The following is an 18,781-nucleotide window of genomic DNA, read 5'->3' on the forward strand; positions in this document are numbered from 1 at the left end:
CCTTTTATATTTATACAGGGCTTAGAAAAGAAGCATAACATGTCCACTTCCTTGTAGAGGTGGAAATCAAAACCACCTGTAAATGAGGAATGAGATGGGGAAAAAAGATAAAATGTTCACACTATAAACCCTACCTGGAATTCTGATAAGAAGTCATATATCCTTAGGCCAAGAACTGAGAACTGCATGAATTAAAAGTCCTCACAAAAAAATTCTGTTACACGAGTGTACATGAGGGAGAAGAAAGCCAAAAAGTATGAATAGCCAGATTGTCAGCCTCTGAAATCAGAATTCCAATGCTGAGTCTGAAATATTTTTCAACCAAAGAAAAGTAAATTCTAACTTCTAAGGATTGCATAATGTTAAGAGTAGACTGTACTTTGGAGTCTTCAGTCCTAAACCCAAGGCTGTGTAAACCTTGAAATTTCTTAGACTTGTGAATGTTGGAAATTTCACCATTGGAAAGTTTCATACTTGGCAAAAATTTCCTACTGATATTAAGAACTCTATTGGAATGTGAACCCCCTTGGCATGGGAGGATCCTTCTCCTCCCTACCTAAGACTACTTTAGGACAGAAACCTTTTGCTGAACAATGGAAAGGGCTTTGACCTATGCTTAAGCATAGAACAGGAAGTTCTTTGAGTCATGATTGATTTTAGAATTGATACAATAGAGATACTTGGAATGACAGAACCAGGTCTTGGAACTTACAATCTACACCCTACTCAGTCTAACAGGATTTAGGAAGGGCTGCAGCATAGATCAAAATTTAATTATTTGAGAATATGACCTTCAACAGACATGTGCAAAGGGGGGGAGACCTCTGGGCGGTCCTGGGTTAAGCTAGAGCCACCATTGGCACAGGGGAGACATGGACAGTGATTGGTAGATGTGAGAACTGAGGGGAGGGAACTTAGATGGTTTCCTTAAAGATAGCAGGGTCTGAGGACAGGGGGAAGTGCCAGAGGAGGTTTTGCTCTGAGCGAGGTGGCTCTGAAGGAGGACTGAGGAGGTTGCTCTGTGGGAGGACCAGGAGAGAAGGCTGGCTCTGAAGGAGGAGAATTCTCTGGAAACATTTCTTGAAAGGAGGCTCTCTTGAAGGTGGAGCCTGAGGTTGGCATGAGAAGCCTTACCTAGAGAGATCTTGAGTGAGTGATAAAACCAACTGACTGATTTATTCATTCTTATTCCTTTCTTACTTTCTCTCTTTTTCTATTGATTAATCAGTGTATTATAAATTAAATTTCTCTATAAAACCCAGTTGGCTTGGGCATATTCATAAATTGGGAATATATTCCCTGGCGACCATCTTATATTTATATAAACCCAAGACACAGTAGAAAACATATTTCAGCGGTCATAATTGTTATATATTTCCCTTGCTCCCAAAACATTTTAATTATCACAGCTGGGAGAAAAGGAGGCACATTTATATGGACTAAAAAGAAAGACACAGTTAAATTCAATAAAAGGATTGGATTATATGGTCCTTCCAGTTCTAAATCCTATAATCAAAGGAAATTAACTATTATGCCAATATACCAAAAAGGATTGCATTTGTCTGAGGGGCTTGGGCACACATTTTGAAAAAAAGAGTCATTTGTATGTTCAAAAGGAACTTAACAAGGTAAATGTAAAGTCCTACAATTAGATTTTTTTTTTTTAAGTAACTTCACAAGTTCAGGCTGGGGAAATCATAATTGGATAATTCATACTGAAAAAGACTAATGAGTAACACCAGAACAGCCAAAAAAGTTAATGCGATTTGAGGCTGCTTTAATAGAAGCAAAGTGTCCAAAAGCAGGGAAATAATGATTCTCACCATACTCTGTGCCCTAGTAAAATCAAATTTGGAAAACAATATTCAATTCAATTCTAGATGCCACATTTAAAGAATAACGACAAGCTGCAAAGTTCCTAAGTGGGTTTGGGAAGAGATAGAGATAGAGAATCAAAGCGCTAAAAGCACCCTGAACCATTCATAAGAGAATCTATTTAGCCTGGAGAAGATTCAATGGCAACTGGCCTCAAGCATGTAAAGAGCTATCTATGTATAAGAGGGAAACCTTTTCCTCTTGGTCTTACAAGAAGAAAAGATCCCAAGATGCTGATTTTGGCTTAATATAAGAAAAAAAAAAATCCCAACCAGAGTTGTCCAAAAGTGAAATGGAATAAGTCAAGAGCTAGAGAATCTCATCACTAAATGTTCACAAACAAATGATTAGTCATCAAGAATATCATTTTAAAAGGCACAGTGAAGTTCATATCTGGCCTCAGACACTTTATAGCTTTGTAGCTCTTGGCGAGTCCCCTAATCCCAATTGCCTAAACTTAACAATTCTTCTGCCTTGGAACCAATACACAGTATTGACTCTTAGATGGGAGGTAAGGGTTTAAAAAAATATTATTAAAAAACATTTTGCTCAATAACAACATTCACATTTTCCTTTTAATTTTCAAAAAACTCACTTCCTCTAATGGAACCTAAACCCTGAGGTTTGACCTAAACCCTGAGGACAAATAGTAGCCCATCTATAAATGGATATATCATCATTTTTTGTATTCTTTGCTTTGTGCACTGAAAATCACTCATTCAATCTCTTAATTTTGTAAAAATGAAATGGTCATACCAGAAATGAAAAACAAAACAAAACAAAAAACCAGTACATGAATTCCTCTCACCTGGCCACTCAGAGGGGCATGTACTTGGCGTTGCATGTTCATCAATGCTTTCCGTTCTTAGTCTTCGACGATCGCTTAAAAGAAGACCTTGGTAAGCCATTCCTGTAAGCTGATTTCCTTCAGTTTGGCTACTTAAAAACAAATGAAGCATTTCTAGTGGGATTCTGAGAACATTCTTGATAAGAAATTCATTACAAATAACTAATTATTTGTATTTTCAAAACAAAGGTTCAGAAGCTCTAACTTAACACTGTATGATGTGATGTTATGACTAAAATTCTTTATGCTACTTGTTCTTAACAAAGAAATATGGATGGTATGCAAATTACTATCACATTATGCTATTTTTCTAAGGCAACAAGCCATTTTGTCAGTAATATAGGGCTTATCCTTAAACTGAAAACAAACAAGATCTTTAGGGAATTGTGTTTTAGAATCATCTAATCCTTAAATGAAATGTTTCCAAATAATTCCTTCTCTCTAGAAGCAATATTGTAGTGCTAAAGAAAGTAATAAGTCATCCGTAACTTGATTCACTGGTGGTTAATCCAAACTTTGGTCTGGAAAATTTGCCTCAAAATTGAAATAAATCAATTGATCTGATTAACAGACACTCTTTTGGCCAGTGGGAGAAATCAGTGAATATTTTTTATACATTAAAGATGTCCCACATTAATATGAATCAACACTTTTTTTTGCATTTTCAAATTTTTAGTCTTGCTGAAAAGTGTCCAACTTAAATTAATATTAATGTACAGGCTACTTTGAATAAGTAATTTTTCACATAGTTAAAAAATACCTATGTATTTTTATATAGTCCAAAAATACTTCTATAAAACTGTCATATTTTCAAGAAATAAATTCTGTATATATGCATACACCTTTTATCTATTTTAATTTAGGAGATTTTTTTCAATGATTATTACTTCTAGCATTTTTTAAAAACCTTTTACCTTCTGTCTTAGAATCAATACTGTCTATTGGTTCTAAGGCATAAGAGTGATAAGGGTTAGGCAAAGAGGGGTAAGTGACTTGCCCAGAGTCACTCAGCCAAAAAGTGGACTGACGTGAGATTTTTAATCTACGATCTCCCATCTTAAACCTGATTCTCAATCCACTTAGCCACCTAACTGTCCCCTACTTCCACCATTTAGTTATTCACACTTTAAATCAAAGGGTGATCAAACTATAGTTTAATTGCCAAATCCAGTCCTCTGCCAGTGTTTATACATCTCACAAGCAAAAATGATTTTTATATTTTTTTAAATAATTTTTTAAACGTAAAAAATATTTCTAGCTTAGGATGACCCAAAAAAAAGAGGCCTACATGTGGCATAGAGTATACTTTAATTTGTCAACTCCTCCTTTAAATCATGTATACAATCTCAAAGTTAGAAAAAAACAGAAAGGATAAATTTTCTAGCCCATACCTAATTATGAATCACCTCACAGTATCCTAGACAAATAGTCATCTAGTCTTCATTTGAAGATTTGCAATAATGATAGATTCATTTGTGGATTGAAAAAAATGAAATCTGGGCCATATAGTCATAGAATTTAATTTCTCTATAAATGTAATATCCAGACCATCAGAATTCAAAGTATACAAGCTATAATGAACACTATTTGATATCAAGAGAAAGTAAAATTTTTTAATCATTTCTTCTAATTGTTGTCAACTGATTTCTTCCAAAGGTATAAAAATTTCATTTTATTAATCAAATTCAAAGAATATCATTTTCTCCTTTCTTCAAAAACAGCTTCCATTTAAAATTAGAACTGAGATAAGAAACTCTAACAAAATAAAATGAGAAAGTCTCATTTTCCATGAGTGAAATCCAATCTATTCTTTTTATAAGTTTCTTTCTAGATACCAAAAATGGATGATGTCATCTTCTACATAATCTGTTCTTGACACTTTTAAAATGAGAGAGCTTCATTCTAAGATGAAACTTTTTTTGCTTACTTAATTTTTTAAGTTACACATTTAAATATCAATTTAAAAAATAAACAAGGGGGCAGCTGTGTAGCTCAGTATATTGAGAGCCAGGCCTAGAGACGGGAGGTCCTAGGTTCAAATCTGGCCTCAGACACTTCCCAGCTGTGTGACCCTGGGCAACTCACTTGACCCCCATTGCCTAGCCCTTACCACTCTTCTGCCTTGGAGCCAATACACAGTATTGACTCCAAGACGGAAGGTGAGGGTTTTTAAAAATAAACAAATACAAAATATTTCTGAAGTCAATTTTTAAAATATATGCATTCAAAATGCTTTCACATTTAGAAAATAAGTCATCATGTATCAAATATCCACAGCAGTTTCTGATGGGAAAAATCTAAAGAAATGCCTAATAAAATGATACAAAGTTATCAATAGGCACTTTCCCTCTGATTCCCCATCCTTTACTAAAACACATAAGGACACAGAGCCTTATTAAAAAAAAAAACCCAATATAATTCTAAAACAATTTCATTCAATTTAGTTTTTATGTGTCTGTATTAGTGCCATTTGTTTATAGAGCTTTTTTACCTGTAGCTATGACTGTCACATAATGCTTGGTAAATAGACGCAGAAAGTGATGCTGCTAGTGAATGAAGGGTGTGCACCTAAAAGCAAAACACCAGAATTATGTTTTATATTAAAATTTCTGTACAACAGTAAAATATTTTGAGAGCAGAAAATAGCCAAACAAACTTCCAATGTTCTCATAAATATAGCTTGATTAATAACCCAGGTAATGAATTTAAGTAAGATAATCAGCCTCTTCATCAATCTGGACTAATTTAATCAATCTATATGTTCATACTACTAGAGTACTTCTTACTAATGCTAAAGATCAGCTAAAGTATCAATTAATAACTTTCACTAGAGTCTAAGGATAACAAAATAAAATGATTATAGTAATTTCATAACCTGGAAATACATTTTTGGTTTAAAATAGGTTCATCCCTGAAGATGATCCATGCTGACAATAACAGATCTACTAACACCAATGAAAATGGGAATGGGGGGATCACTTTTACAGAATTAGATCCATTAGCAAATGTCATATATATATATATATATATATATATATATATATATATATATATATGTATATAACTGTATTAGAATGGCATTCATAGCTTAAAGGAGAATTAAAGCATTTCCAAAAGTAGAGCAATCTATTCCAGTGGAGAAAGTCTAACCTAGTGTTCTAAGGCTATAAAATTTCAAAGCTACCAAAATCAGTATATCAATATGAAACCTATTACACAAGTGAATCAATTTTCTCTAGAATCATGGAATATTTGAGCTTTGGAGATCCTTAAAAGTTTATTTTCATGCTATTTTTTTGAAAACCATATCCAAACCATTAAAAATCAACACTGTTTACTGGGTTTTCATACATCATTTCAAACTCTCCTCTTTTCCATATTTACTTAACCAATAAAATTGTAATTAAGTAGTCTTTGCTAAATACGATTAGACCCATAAAATCTCCTGAAGGAAAATCTTTCTTCCAGTGCAGGTCCACATCTTTCCCACAATTTGTATTCCTAGAGAGCAGGTCAGAACTCTGAGACATTAGGTGACTTCATCAAGCTAATAAGTTAGGATGTCTCAAAGGCATGATGAGCCGATGTTGTTCTGGCTCCTGGGTCAGTTCACTATCTACTATGCACCTAACTATACTAAATATTAATAAAATTAGTTCATCTTATTTACTCTCCCTATAGATAGTTGATGGATGCCTAACATACTGATCACAATCAGTCAATGACAGAACTATCATTTCTATCTTCCAGGGCCTCCCCTGCTGACCAGCACCTTCAGAGTATGTATGTGACATAAAACTTCCCACCTGAGGTGTTCACCCTTCTCTCCTCCTCACCCCAACATCCTCTCCCAGGAACTTCACTAGCAGATGCATCTAGGGGATCCTTCCCATATGACCAGAAAAGAGAGTTCAGGCCTCTATGTAAAGAATGGTACAGGAGAAGCCTAGTCAAGCCTGAAGTTCTCAACTAGCACCCTATTCATTCTTGCCATATTTCAGTTTTTAAATTTCTTAGTGTGGGAAATTCAAGGTTATGTTTTGGTGGTACTATGGGCAATTTACCCCAATCTTCCCCAGCTATGGTATATGACATGCCAAGACCAGAAGGAAACTAGAAAATTGCAGATAAAACCCAAGTAAACTTTCATCTTTCCTGGATACCAAAAAGGTTAATCATTTTTGATATACTGATCCTCCCAAACAGTGACCCACTAATATTTTAGTTGCCTGGGTTACCATACCTGCTTACCTGCATTAGTGGTTCACTTTAAAGAATAGTACAAGTCAAAAATAAAGAATGAAATAGAAACTGACTAGTGACAAAGGTAAACACCACACCTAGAAATAGTAACCAACTATTTTTTCTATGTAATTACTACTTTTCCAAAAATAATCAAAGGTGAACAAGTCCTAAAAATTAAGTTTAATGGAAGAGCAATCTTGAATCCATAGAGAAAATAAATACCAAAAATGAACATATGAAAAATAAAACAAAAATTACTATTGGTTAGTTCCTGCAGACAAAAGTTGGAAATAATTTTTTTAAATATGTGTGTATATGCATACGTGGACACGTACATACACACACATTGTCTCAAGTCTTAATATAGTTTTTAAGATACTGAAGTATCAAATTACTTTAATTTAAATTATGAATTAAATCCTTTTAAATTAAATTAATTGCATTATTCGTTTAGGTTAATTACTCATTAAGCTATTAAAGCTTAAAACTGCACTAAGACTTATAGGACCCCCTGTATAATATGTTTATATGTAATATATGTGTATATTTACAGAATATATGAGATTAAATAACAATAAACTTTTCATTACCTTCACATCTTCAATATTGGGATGTGGCGGCACTTTCATCTGAACAATTGTATGAAGGATGTCATGGATGTGATTATTTAGATATAATACAGGATTAGCTATGACCGTTTTTGTTGAAGCAATACTTGCTGAAAGCAGAGGTAGTGTTGTGGGTAATGGTAGTGGAGACTGGAGCTGCTTTACTGTAGTTTCCTATCATAGTGAAAAAAAAATAATAATTACAATTGAAAAAAATCAACAAAAGCATCAGTTACCTGACAAAAAGTACTGGTAAAAACAGTTGAAATCTCATTATAATCAAGCCATTTATTTGATACAAATTTCACTGAATTTTTGGTTAAAATATTAATATTTTTGGCATGAATGCTCTGAATATTTAATACTACTAAAATTGAAATTGAAAGTTAATGAACTATAAACAAGGCTAGAGTTAAATATTCAAATTATTGAACTGAGAAATTAGAAACAGAAGAAATGGTCATACCTGTTGTGATTCTTGAAGCAAAAATTTGAGTTCCATTCTTACTGAAGCTAGGCCACCACCTTGTGCTCCATGAAGGCTACAGTAGCTAAGAAATACTCTTAAAAGATCTTGGTTTTCCTGGAGCCATGATTTTCGTCTTTCAGCATGTTCTCGTTTGGCCTGTAATCTTCGTCTTTCCATCTGATGGCGCTCATATGAGCCAACCTCTGGTTTGTCCATCATTTCTTCAAAATCAAGGATGTCACTATCTATTTTAGAGGATGTTTTGCTGGAGTATTCTTTACCATGTGATTCATGGTTACATATTTCATGCATGGCAGCAATTTCTTTTTCTAGCCAGTTATAAAGTTGAAATCTGAGTTTTCCTCCATCTACTTCATAACCTGTAGCCAATGTCCTAAGTTCGGTCATGAGGATCTTTAAACATGCTCTGAATTTTAGCTGTTCAGCAATCACATCAACTTCAGAGCCCTCTTCTTCAGATTCCTCTTCCTGTGAGGTTATGATGGGATCTGCAACTTTCTGATCTTTTTCTTTTCTTTTTTCCAAATCTAAACTTTTCATGACTAAACCAGCATTATCTTCCTCTTCTAAAGCATCATCTTGGTCTTCCCCCCAATCAAGGGTGAGTGGTTCCTCAACAAGCTTTAATGTTGGTTGACTCCAGTCAATCTGAGATGACTCAATGTTAGCTGAATTTAAGTCAACATTTTCATTACTCTTACTCCAATCTTTGGATTTAGGAGGTAAAGCCTCATGGTCTTGACTTGACAAAAATCTTGACTTTTTAGTTACTTTTGGAATTTTGGAAAGTACCTCAAGAGCTAACACTGGACATCCAACTTTAAAGTGAGCATTTGCTGTAGTAAAGAATAATTTTCTCTCTATGAGGTTAATTTTGCCAACAAAACTTTTCTCACTTTTAAAACCTAAAGTTGTTAGAGTCCCTTCAGCTGAGCCAAAATTTCTTCGAAGAACCAAAGGATGAGTCCGGAGGTAGTTGTAAAAACTAAATACCACAGGATTGCAAGATTTGATGATAACTATGGAAATGGGAAAATATGCATCATATTTTTATTCAATATCTATAAAATATCAGATTTAATCATTATATACTGCACTGTATTCATTCATGCTCACTTAAAATTAATAAAATATGCCTCATATTCATCCAATATTAAGATGAATCAAAATGATGAATAGAAAGCTTTTCCAGCTAACAAAAGGACACAATACTTTAGAATGTGTATGTTATGTCACAACGAGAGGCTGTTAATTGTTCTTTCTCTAAACAGCTTCTAAACTTAAATCAATAATAAATTTATGATAATAAAAGAAATTTATGATAGCACAGATGACATTTTGAATGTGATATTTTTTGAGACATTTCAAGTTAACACATAACTCATTCAGGGTCAGTCACTCCCACAAACATCATTATTTTTGTCCAGTAAATTACTCTCTGACTAAACAGAATTTAGGTAATTTGCAACATTTATTTACATCTAAAAAATGAATAATAACATGGCAAAAAATAAACCTTAAAGAATTATTATAAAAACACAATGAGATCATATACATGAAGATGTTTGGAAAAAATATCCATAAAAAGTATAATTCCCTTTTGTTCTTTTGCTCACAGCAAAAATGTGCTTGGAATATTTTAGAGGTCTATACATTTACTTCCATAATAGCTTTGCATAAAACTTGGCACAAGAATGGCTACTTGAACCTACTATATCATAACAGGCTTAGCTCAACAAGATGCTAACTTTATCGATCTGAACAGTTAATCCCAGATCTTTATCAGGTCTATGGATGGGTTGGGGCAGTAGAACAGGATGCAGAGGAAGTCAAAAAGAGAAAAGAAAGGCCAAAACATTCATCAGTCAGGTCATTTGTATTCTAGCCTATAATGCACAAATTCTCAGGAAATTCTGCGACTCTCAAAACTGTACTAGGGCCTCCACTTGGTGTAGGAATCCATTCAACTATGTCAGTGTTCTAAGAAAAATGGCTAAAGGAAATGTAGGAAACTATCAGGAAAGCTTGTTAAGTGATTTTATTCCCATAGATAGCAGGTTCTAACTGACTCTAGGTTGTCAAGCTAAATTATGACTTCTCTCCCCTTCTTTCCCCACAACCCTCCCCCAAAATCAGATCCAATAGGAAGATAATAATTCTAAATCCCAAGAGATCTCTACCTCAGTTTTTAAGAGTAGAAAACTTCTTCCCAAGATTTGGAACAACCACACTTCCCAGGACTACCTCAAATCCTTAGAAACTCAAGAGCCATTTATAGGATTTGGAACGCATGATGGAGAAGAGACTAAGGACAGTAAGCCCAAGGAAGAGAGGACTATCTTTTCAAGGAAATGGAGAACTAATGAAAATTAGCTTCACCTAGCATCCCTTTATCATGAATATGATATTCTTACCTCAATCACTTAAAGAGTTCTTGGGCCCTAAGTTATAAAAAGTATATAAAGATATGTATATTAAAAAATCTGTTAGATCTAGACTATACAACTGGAATTTTCATTAAGATATAAGTAAATCTTAAACTAGCCATTATTAGCTCATGTTTTTCTGTCCTATTGCATGCAAGGTCAAAGAGCTCTAAATTCTAGAGGAAAGAATATCCTAAGGATCTAAAATATAAGAAATTCATACTAGAAGAGGTAGATAATGCTGATTTTTTTTAAGTTAAGAACTATATACCCTAGGCTCATTTACAATGCAATATAAATTGATTTATTGAAATTTCCAGTAATTTGCCCTTTTCACTTGTTCCTTTAAAATCACTCCCTATTTTTAGTAATAAAGTCCTCTGAAAACCCAGAAGAGAATCATATGTTTTTTTCCTAATACATCAAATTACCTTGAAAAGGGGGCGGGGGGGGGGGGGTTGAGAAATAGAATATCCTTCTACAATGAGTATGAGGGAAAAAATGCAGATCTCTATCAGGTCTATGGATGAGTTGGGCCAGGAGAACAAGATGCAGAGGAAGTCAAAGAGAAAAGAAAAGCAAAAAGACTAAGAAGTGGCTAAATACTATATATAAATATTAAAATCTATGTACCCCTAAAATATTAAATCCCAGATTTAATTTAATTCCTTTCATTAATCAAATATGTTTATTTATGTTATATTTTTATGATTTTATTTTAAATTACATATTTATTAATAATTTGATTCATCAGTCAATGTTACAAATAAAAAGTTATTATTAGTAGGTGAGAAGGCTTCAAGGTATTCTAAAAAAATGGAAGACTGGATATTTTCTCCATTGCCCCTTAATTTCATTTAAATAAAAAAATTTTAAAAGCAAAAAGGATTTTTGTTCAAGAGGCAGAACAATTAACAGATGAATCCATAAGATGAGAAAAGCAAGAAATCCAACAAGGAAAGAACTTAATGAACTAAAAGTGAAAAATACAAACCCAGAGAGGTTTGAGAAGATAATTCCCCAGGTTTTTTTGCTGAGATTGGGGTAAGGGGAAGGTAGGTAGCCAGGCACATATGTGTAACAATACTTATAATGTCAAACTTTTTCATGTATTGATTGAGTTTGAATTGGATTTGAGGTTTGTTTTTTTATTTTTTTTTTCAAAAAAATTCTTTGTTATAAGCGAGAGTTCTCTGGAATTTGGGAGGGAGAGAGATATAAAGGAAAATTTAGGCAATATAAAAACAAAAAATATCAATAAAAATCTGTTTTTTAAAATATCATCAGTGGAAGAAGCAATCCACTAAGGCATCCTCTCTTATACATCCACTAGTGTTATTGGTTGCTTCATATGCCTTTAAAAAAAAAATACAAAATTTTTTTTAAGTTAACAGAAAAATCTAGCTTAAAAATTAAAATAAGCAAAAGAAATATTGCTTGATCTTCTCAATCATTTTCATTTTTAAAAGAAATATTTTGAAAATAAATTACTTTTAAAATATAAGATCTTTCTTAGCCTTTACTAACTAAAATTACTAACATAACATGTAGGATTTTCACTGTTTTATTATAAGATTAACTGTGTCAATAAATTTAAAAATCCAAAGTAATCCAATTAACAAATATTTTTTTAAGGCTCTATATCTTATATATTCACGAACTTGTATTTCAAAGACACTATATAATCACAGTATTTTAAGAGGTAAATGTTAGGGATCATGTAAACTCACCCTCTCAATTTACAGGTAAAGAAATTAAGATCAAAAAAGATTAAGAAATGTTCTCATGGCCACAGTGCTAAATTAATGGCATAGACAAGAATCTAGGCCCCGGGGTCAGAGTTCTTTCTATTGTCACCATGTCCAGTTAAGAATCTACCAAATTTCTCAACATCTGCAGATACAAGAAATACTTTTAATTTACCAACTTCTAATATCTGCCAAATACAGAGGCAATACTATTTATCAAGACTGTTTACGATATAAAATGATAAAAATGTATTTTTCAAATTATAGGGGGGAAATTGCATTTCAAAATATAGCAAAAAAAGACTGGTCCCTATAGTGGGGGAAAGGGGGGGAACAGTGATAAAAAGGGATGAGAGACATAAATTGAAATTTCTCTAAGATGGAAAATAGTTTGGCTAGAATTTACTTTTATGTTAAAATGAACATAATTTTAAAATGCAAAATTTTATTTTAAAAACTTCTCACCTTGATTTTCACCTCCCTCCTTTGGTGTTTGTTCCAATAGTGTATTCAAAGCCCTTGTGTAATCTTTCATTACCCAATAAGCAAGACTACGCAGGAAGGGATCAGGATGTAATCTACTACAATTGAATCCTGAGCCATCTTTCTGACAACCCAAAATCTTTTCATAAAGAATAGATGTACAGGTAGATGACGTCTCAAATTCCGATTCATACAAACGAGCAATAGTCATGGCTAGCTGAATGTCTTCCATTTTCTCAAGACATACCTGTAAATAATAATTTTTTAAATTCCTAAACATTGGTTTTTAAAGAACTGACATATCTTACTGATCTATATTGATATATTTCATCATATATGTATGCATACATATACTGAATGTAAACTTTCTGATGGCAGAGACTGTTTCCTCTTTTATTTGCATTCCTAATACTATACACATTGTTTGACACATAGTAAGCATGATACACAGTAAGCAATTAATAAATTCTTGATCGATATTAAAACAATCCAACTATTTCATATCAAAAATTAAATGAGGGTTGTTACATAACTGACTAGTTGAAGAGCAGCACAGTAAATATCAATGTCTGGCATCCTTGAAGATTTAATGAGTATGAGCTAAATTTTTTAAAACCAAAGTTACTAAATTAATAATATTAATGCATATAATTTTGAAACATACTTCTAAAATTCACAAGGAGTTCCCAATATAATCATTGTCATCAACTATTAAAAATATATCAACACAAATAATACCTTACACCAAGTAACTAATAAAACTCTTGCTCCCAAAGAGTTTGCAGTCGAAAATGATTTTTTAAATTAAACATTCATTTAATTTTTTTAAACCCTTACCTTTCATCTTAGAATCAATACTGTGTATTGGTTCCAAGGCAAAAGAGCAGTAAGGGCTAGGTAATGGGGGTTAAATGACTTGCCCAGGGTAACACAGCTAGAAAGTATCTGGGGCCAGATTTGAACCTGGGACCTCCCATCTCTAGGCCTTGCTCTCAATCTACTGAGACATCCAGCTGTCCCCAATTTTTAAATTTTTTGTTCCAATTTCCTCTGCCCATCCAGTCCCTACCTTATACATTGAGACAGTTTTTTTGTTGTTGTTGTTAAAGAAGCCTATGGAAACTCTGATCTATTCACTGCTATCTCCTCTCAAGTTGAAGGTTTCATTCTCACTTATAAAGTTGTTTTTGAGTCACACATCTGCAGCATTTCAGGAATCTTTTAATAATTATATATTAAAGTAGCTTCACTTCATAGTAGATTTGTGTATACACTGACTTCTTTAATTAAGATTAGGGCAAGGAAAAAGTTAACAGTAATGGAAGGGGGCAGAGAACAATGAACAATGAAGAATTGCATTGTTGATGCTTAATAAATGCTTTGACAAATTTTGCCAATTTTGGCATCTACAGAGCAAGTAAACCTAACCATCATGAAAATTTTGTGAATTTAACATGTCCCTATTCTGAGTCTTTATCTTTGATGTTCTCTGTAATATGAAATTTAACAATTCCCTGTGTCCTATTTGGGACAAAAACAATAATTAAGTAGCTGTATAGTACCCAAATTACTAAAAGATGAATTAAGAAACCAATATTATCATGTCATTACTGGGCCTATGTTTATTTACAAGTAATGTAAAAAGGAGATTTGAACCCTAGACTTCAATCCCCAGAAGTCCTTGGTATTTCCCAGAATTCCTTATAATCTCACCTGAGTCTCCACCTGGGTGAGATCACAATTAGTATTTTACCTGGCAGTATAGCCTACCTCTCGCTCTTCTATGCTCTCATGCTCTCTGCTCGGCCATTGCAATGATGTAGTAAGTAAGCTTTGAATGGGCTAATCAGCCCTGGGTACAAACATGGTTTCTCATTTTGTTTTTTCTTTATTCCTTGATTTCTAATAATCATTAATAAACCTCTTAAAATATAATGCTTTTATTACTAGAGACTAATTTAATTTTTACAGTAACAAGCTAGAATAAAACTCAGAAGTCCCCTCTTCCTTGCCTAGTGATTTACCACTGAGCCCCAGAAAGCATCAGTGACCAGCCAAGGGTCTACAAAGGTATGAATGGACCAAGCCAGAAGGTGAACCCAAAAGGACTCTAAATCCAGAACTCTTTCCTCGCAACAACACTGCATCTTCATAATGGCACTGCTGAACTTCTGACCCCCCATCTTCTGATTCTCAGGCTTGTTAGCCAATATATCTCTTAAAGTATATCATTCATACCTCTACAGCATCTTTTAAAGAACCAGCCAACAGGAAAAAGGCTGCAGAGTGTTCAAAACGTTGTTTTCCTAATAAGGAAAAAGCATTTTTCAAAGCAGCCTTACGCCACCTATCTTCACTAAAATTATGGCTGAAAAATGTAGTCATTTTTTCATCACGTTGTGACCTACAAACCAAAACAAAATTTAAATCAAATGTATGTATCTTGTTTCATCTGTAGAGTCTTGATTTAAGTTAACAACAGAATTTGGAAAAATTTAAGAAAAAAGCTCTACAAGTATACAATTACTTCAGTAAGAAGTATCAGGCTATATCAGGCTATAAGGCTTCTCTTTGCTTTGTAAACTCTTCTGATACACAGAGAAAAAATTTTATATTCTTGAAGCACTTGTTACCTTTCAGAGCATTTTTCACAATACTATCTCATTATATTTGCACAACAGTTGTAAAAACGTATTTCATATCAATCCAAAGATGAGAAAATTGCAACCAGTAGGAAATTGCAAATCCTCCCAATTTAAAATAAAGTAAATTGATAACTCAAGTCTATATAGCTAGGTAACTGACAAATTTGAAACTAAAACTTCGAAGCCCAAAGAAATCTTCTTTTCCTGGATCATGTAATTGTAACTTACCTAAAGAGACCCCATATCACTGCTTTCTTCTTCAAAGCAAGGTAAAATAATGCAGCATCCAAGGCATCATTGTTCCTCTGAAAAGATGCTTTAGCAACCTTAAAATTAAAATGTTCAACTCTGAGAAAATTTAAGTTTTTAGAATATTCAGTGAGAGGGAAAGAACAGTTAGAATTTTTCATTAAAGTTTTAAATGGCTATCCATCCTAGTGCTTTGGAAAACATTGGTGCTCATCTTTGAAGTTCACAAAATTACACATTAATATTTTATCAGAATAATGGCTTACACATAAAAGGCACTCAAATGCTTCTAGAATGAATAAATTTTATAGTTGCTGACATATAAACATAAGTTGTTGACATATTATATTAAAATTTTGATTTACTTTCAAAAAGAAACTTCCACGAAAGGAAAAGCAAAATAAGGAAGTCATATGATTATATGTTCAAAACACATCTTGCCCTTCTCTAGTACATTTCATAATGAATTATGCTTTATATCCCAAAGTCATAGATCAAATTCACAATTTCTTTGAACTAGCTTCTCAAACAATTGAATATGTCTTCACAACATGTTTACAGGGCTATAAATTCAATTTATAGGTACTATATGACTCCCAAGTATTGCAAACACACAATTCCTGTAATACTCTAAGATTATGCTTCAAATGACACTAACTAAATTACCAAGTATTCAAATCAATTCAAAATATTGAATTAAAGTCATTTTTATTCAATTTATTCAAGTGATTCCTCCCCCATCAATTTTTTGCCATAAACAAGAATACTGGAATAGTTTGTAAATTATTTGGAAATAGGTAAAGACTTTTAGGATAACCTATGGGAGGACACAGAAAAGGACAGTTCAGAAGGGATAGATGGCTCATATTCTGTATCTCTTACCGGCATACCCTTATCTGTGGGATCAGAGATTCTGTCAACGAAATTTCATAAAAATAAATGTCTTGTTTTATGCAATATATATATATATATATATATATGTGCTCCTAAAATATTTTTGTAAATTTATTCATTTAAATGCACAAGAAAAGCCTGTTATTTACTTAAAATAATATAAATAACTCCCACCTAGCTATACAATGCAGTTCTACATTTTCAGATAGGTTTTCTTAAAAGCAGACATGCCTGTCCTTAAAAAAGTATTGTGCTGATCTACATATATCAGATATCACAAAAGTCTTCATGAAGTGTTAAGCTTTAACAGCCCCACACATATAAACACAGAGACTCCTCCCTTTCCCCCTCCCTCTCCTCTCTCCTTCAAAAAAATAGGTAGCCCAGAGATAAATTATGGAATCAAATCAGAAAAGTCTTTGTTTCTTAAGAAATTAAGTCAAGTACCTATCTAGTAATATTTGTTTCACAATCTCTACTAGCTTGGAGATGAAATAAAATTCTCACCCTCTCCCCAAAGAAGTTGAAATTCTCAATGATATCAATGGAAGTTGCATTTCCCTCAGAAATGTGGATTTTCCACCCTAAATTTGAAGCAATTTAGTCAGTGCTACATTTGTACCTCTTTAAATCAAATTACCTTTTCAATACATCTTCGAAGTGTGTTAATATTCCTGACCCACCAGCCTATCCCCATAGCTCTTAATTCGGACCACTGAGGATCTCCTCGCTGAATAGCAGGAATCATATTAATTAGTTCTTCCTCAGCCTCAGAATGAAAAGCCCAGGCAAAGTGGCATGTGGACACACCTGAAGAGAAATCAGACAATATAAAAAAAAAAATATATATATATATATATATGTATATATATATATATATAAAATCAACATAGATCAAGAATATCATAAAAGAAAGAATTATAGTTATTTCAGAGTTTCTTCTTCATTTATTCAATCATTTCAAAACCAGGTCAAATAGAAAGGAAGGCAGTAGGCTCTTAACTATAATCTTCCTTAATATAAAAATTAGGAGTAAGGCACCTAGTGCAGGATTACCTAGCTATTCCAAAACTAGGCAAAATCTGTTGACACTGGAAAACATTTGAATAGGGAGATTAACAGCTACAATAAATACATGATAAATTTTGAAATAGTAAAAACTAAACTGTTAAAAGTCCCTTTACTATGACTATGCACACATGCTCCAGAATTATTCCAACAATGCCACCTGTGCAAATGCTATTATATTACACTGTCCTATAAAATAGTGAGCACTAAGAACTAGTCCTACCTTTACTCCTTTCTTACCATGCAGCATTTATTACTGGTAAAATAAGGCTCAAGAACAGAGCCAAAGGACCCACTAACTTCATCATAATTCAAAACTGAACTTAACAAATGGTAAATAAGGAGCAAAGAGTCACAGACTCAGGAATTTGTCATTCCTTTTTTTACTTTCATTTTCAGATTTGCTTAATTATATATTTGAATACTTTTGATTTTAGAAAGGAAAATAAAATGTGTCATAATCTTTCAAAGTCAGAAGTAAGCCTCTAAATCTGGTTCTACTCCAGATATATATTTTTTTAAAACATTTATGAATCTAAAAGTAGTTTTATGGTGATGCTTGAGCTGGAAAATTTTTAGCTCTGAAAGGCTAAAAGGTACCACTTAAAGACTCTGTCTTGAAACAACAAAATAGATCCTAATTAATTCCTTCATCAAATTTCATCAGAAACTAATAGAATTAATCTTCCTAGAAAAGGTGACTAAGAGAAAGAACTTGGAAGCACGGCAAAATCAGTATCAGCCTGATAATCATCCATAAGAACTCATTCTAGAGGCAAAGAAAGGGCCTGTGACAATTAAGTGCAATCTCTCCAATATGTCAATCATTAATAACATTTATTTTCAAAATTGTTCAATATGGTGGAATTCATATGCAGTTACAAATGTTCTAACCAACTCTCACTTCATATTTTCATTTAAAAAGTTTTTATATGATTGTATCATTAGCATTAAAAGTAATAGTAACTTTTTACATTTTTAAACATTTAATTCTTATTTCCCATTCTAAAGACCAAGACACAGCCTGACAAATGGTAATCTTCATTCAACATAGATTTTCTTTTCTTGAAACAGTGACACAAAGGACTATACTTTTGATATTATCTGTTTAGAAAGTCAAAAAGGATTTTAGCAATACCTACACCCAATTTTGCAGATTTTAAAACTTATAATTAATGTATACTGCATATGCTGAACTTTTTC

General features: G+C 32.8%; 1 protein-coding gene across 6 annotated transcripts in view; it reads right to left on the reverse strand.

Annotated features, from left to right (window-relative positions):
• Positions 1-18,781, reverse strand: part of DMXL2 (Dmx like 2) — a 163,992-nt gene that overhangs the window by 39,608 nt on the left and 105,603 nt on the right. For 4 of the 6 annotated variants that reach the window (XM_001370018.5, XM_003340055.4, XM_056810195.1 and 1 more), the window contains 8 exons: positions 17,151-17,320; positions 15,596-15,693; positions 14,961-15,126; positions 12,705-12,969; positions 8,042-9,084; positions 7,558-7,749; positions 5,214-5,290; positions 2,684-2,814 (listed from right to left, as the gene is read on the reverse strand). In XM_001370018.5, the coding sequence (XP_001370055.2) occupies positions 2,684-2,814; positions 5,214-5,290; positions 7,558-7,749; positions 8,042-9,084; positions 12,705-12,969; positions 14,961-15,126; positions 15,596-15,693; positions 17,151-17,320 (2,142 nt within the window). The remainder of the gene's footprint in view (positions 1-2,683; positions 2,815-5,213; positions 5,291-7,557; positions 7,750-8,041; positions 9,085-12,704; positions 12,970-14,960; positions 15,127-15,595; positions 15,694-17,150; positions 17,321-18,781) is intronic. The other 2 variants (XM_007479955.3, XM_007479954.3) reach the window with 1 other exon arrangement.

This window comes from Monodelphis domestica, chromosome 1 (assembly GCF_027887165.1).
Source record: "Monodelphis domestica isolate mMonDom1 chromosome 1, mMonDom1.pri, whole genome shotgun sequence".
Taxonomy (NCBI): Eukaryota; Metazoa; Chordata; class Mammalia; order Didelphimorphia; family Didelphidae; genus Monodelphis; species Monodelphis domestica.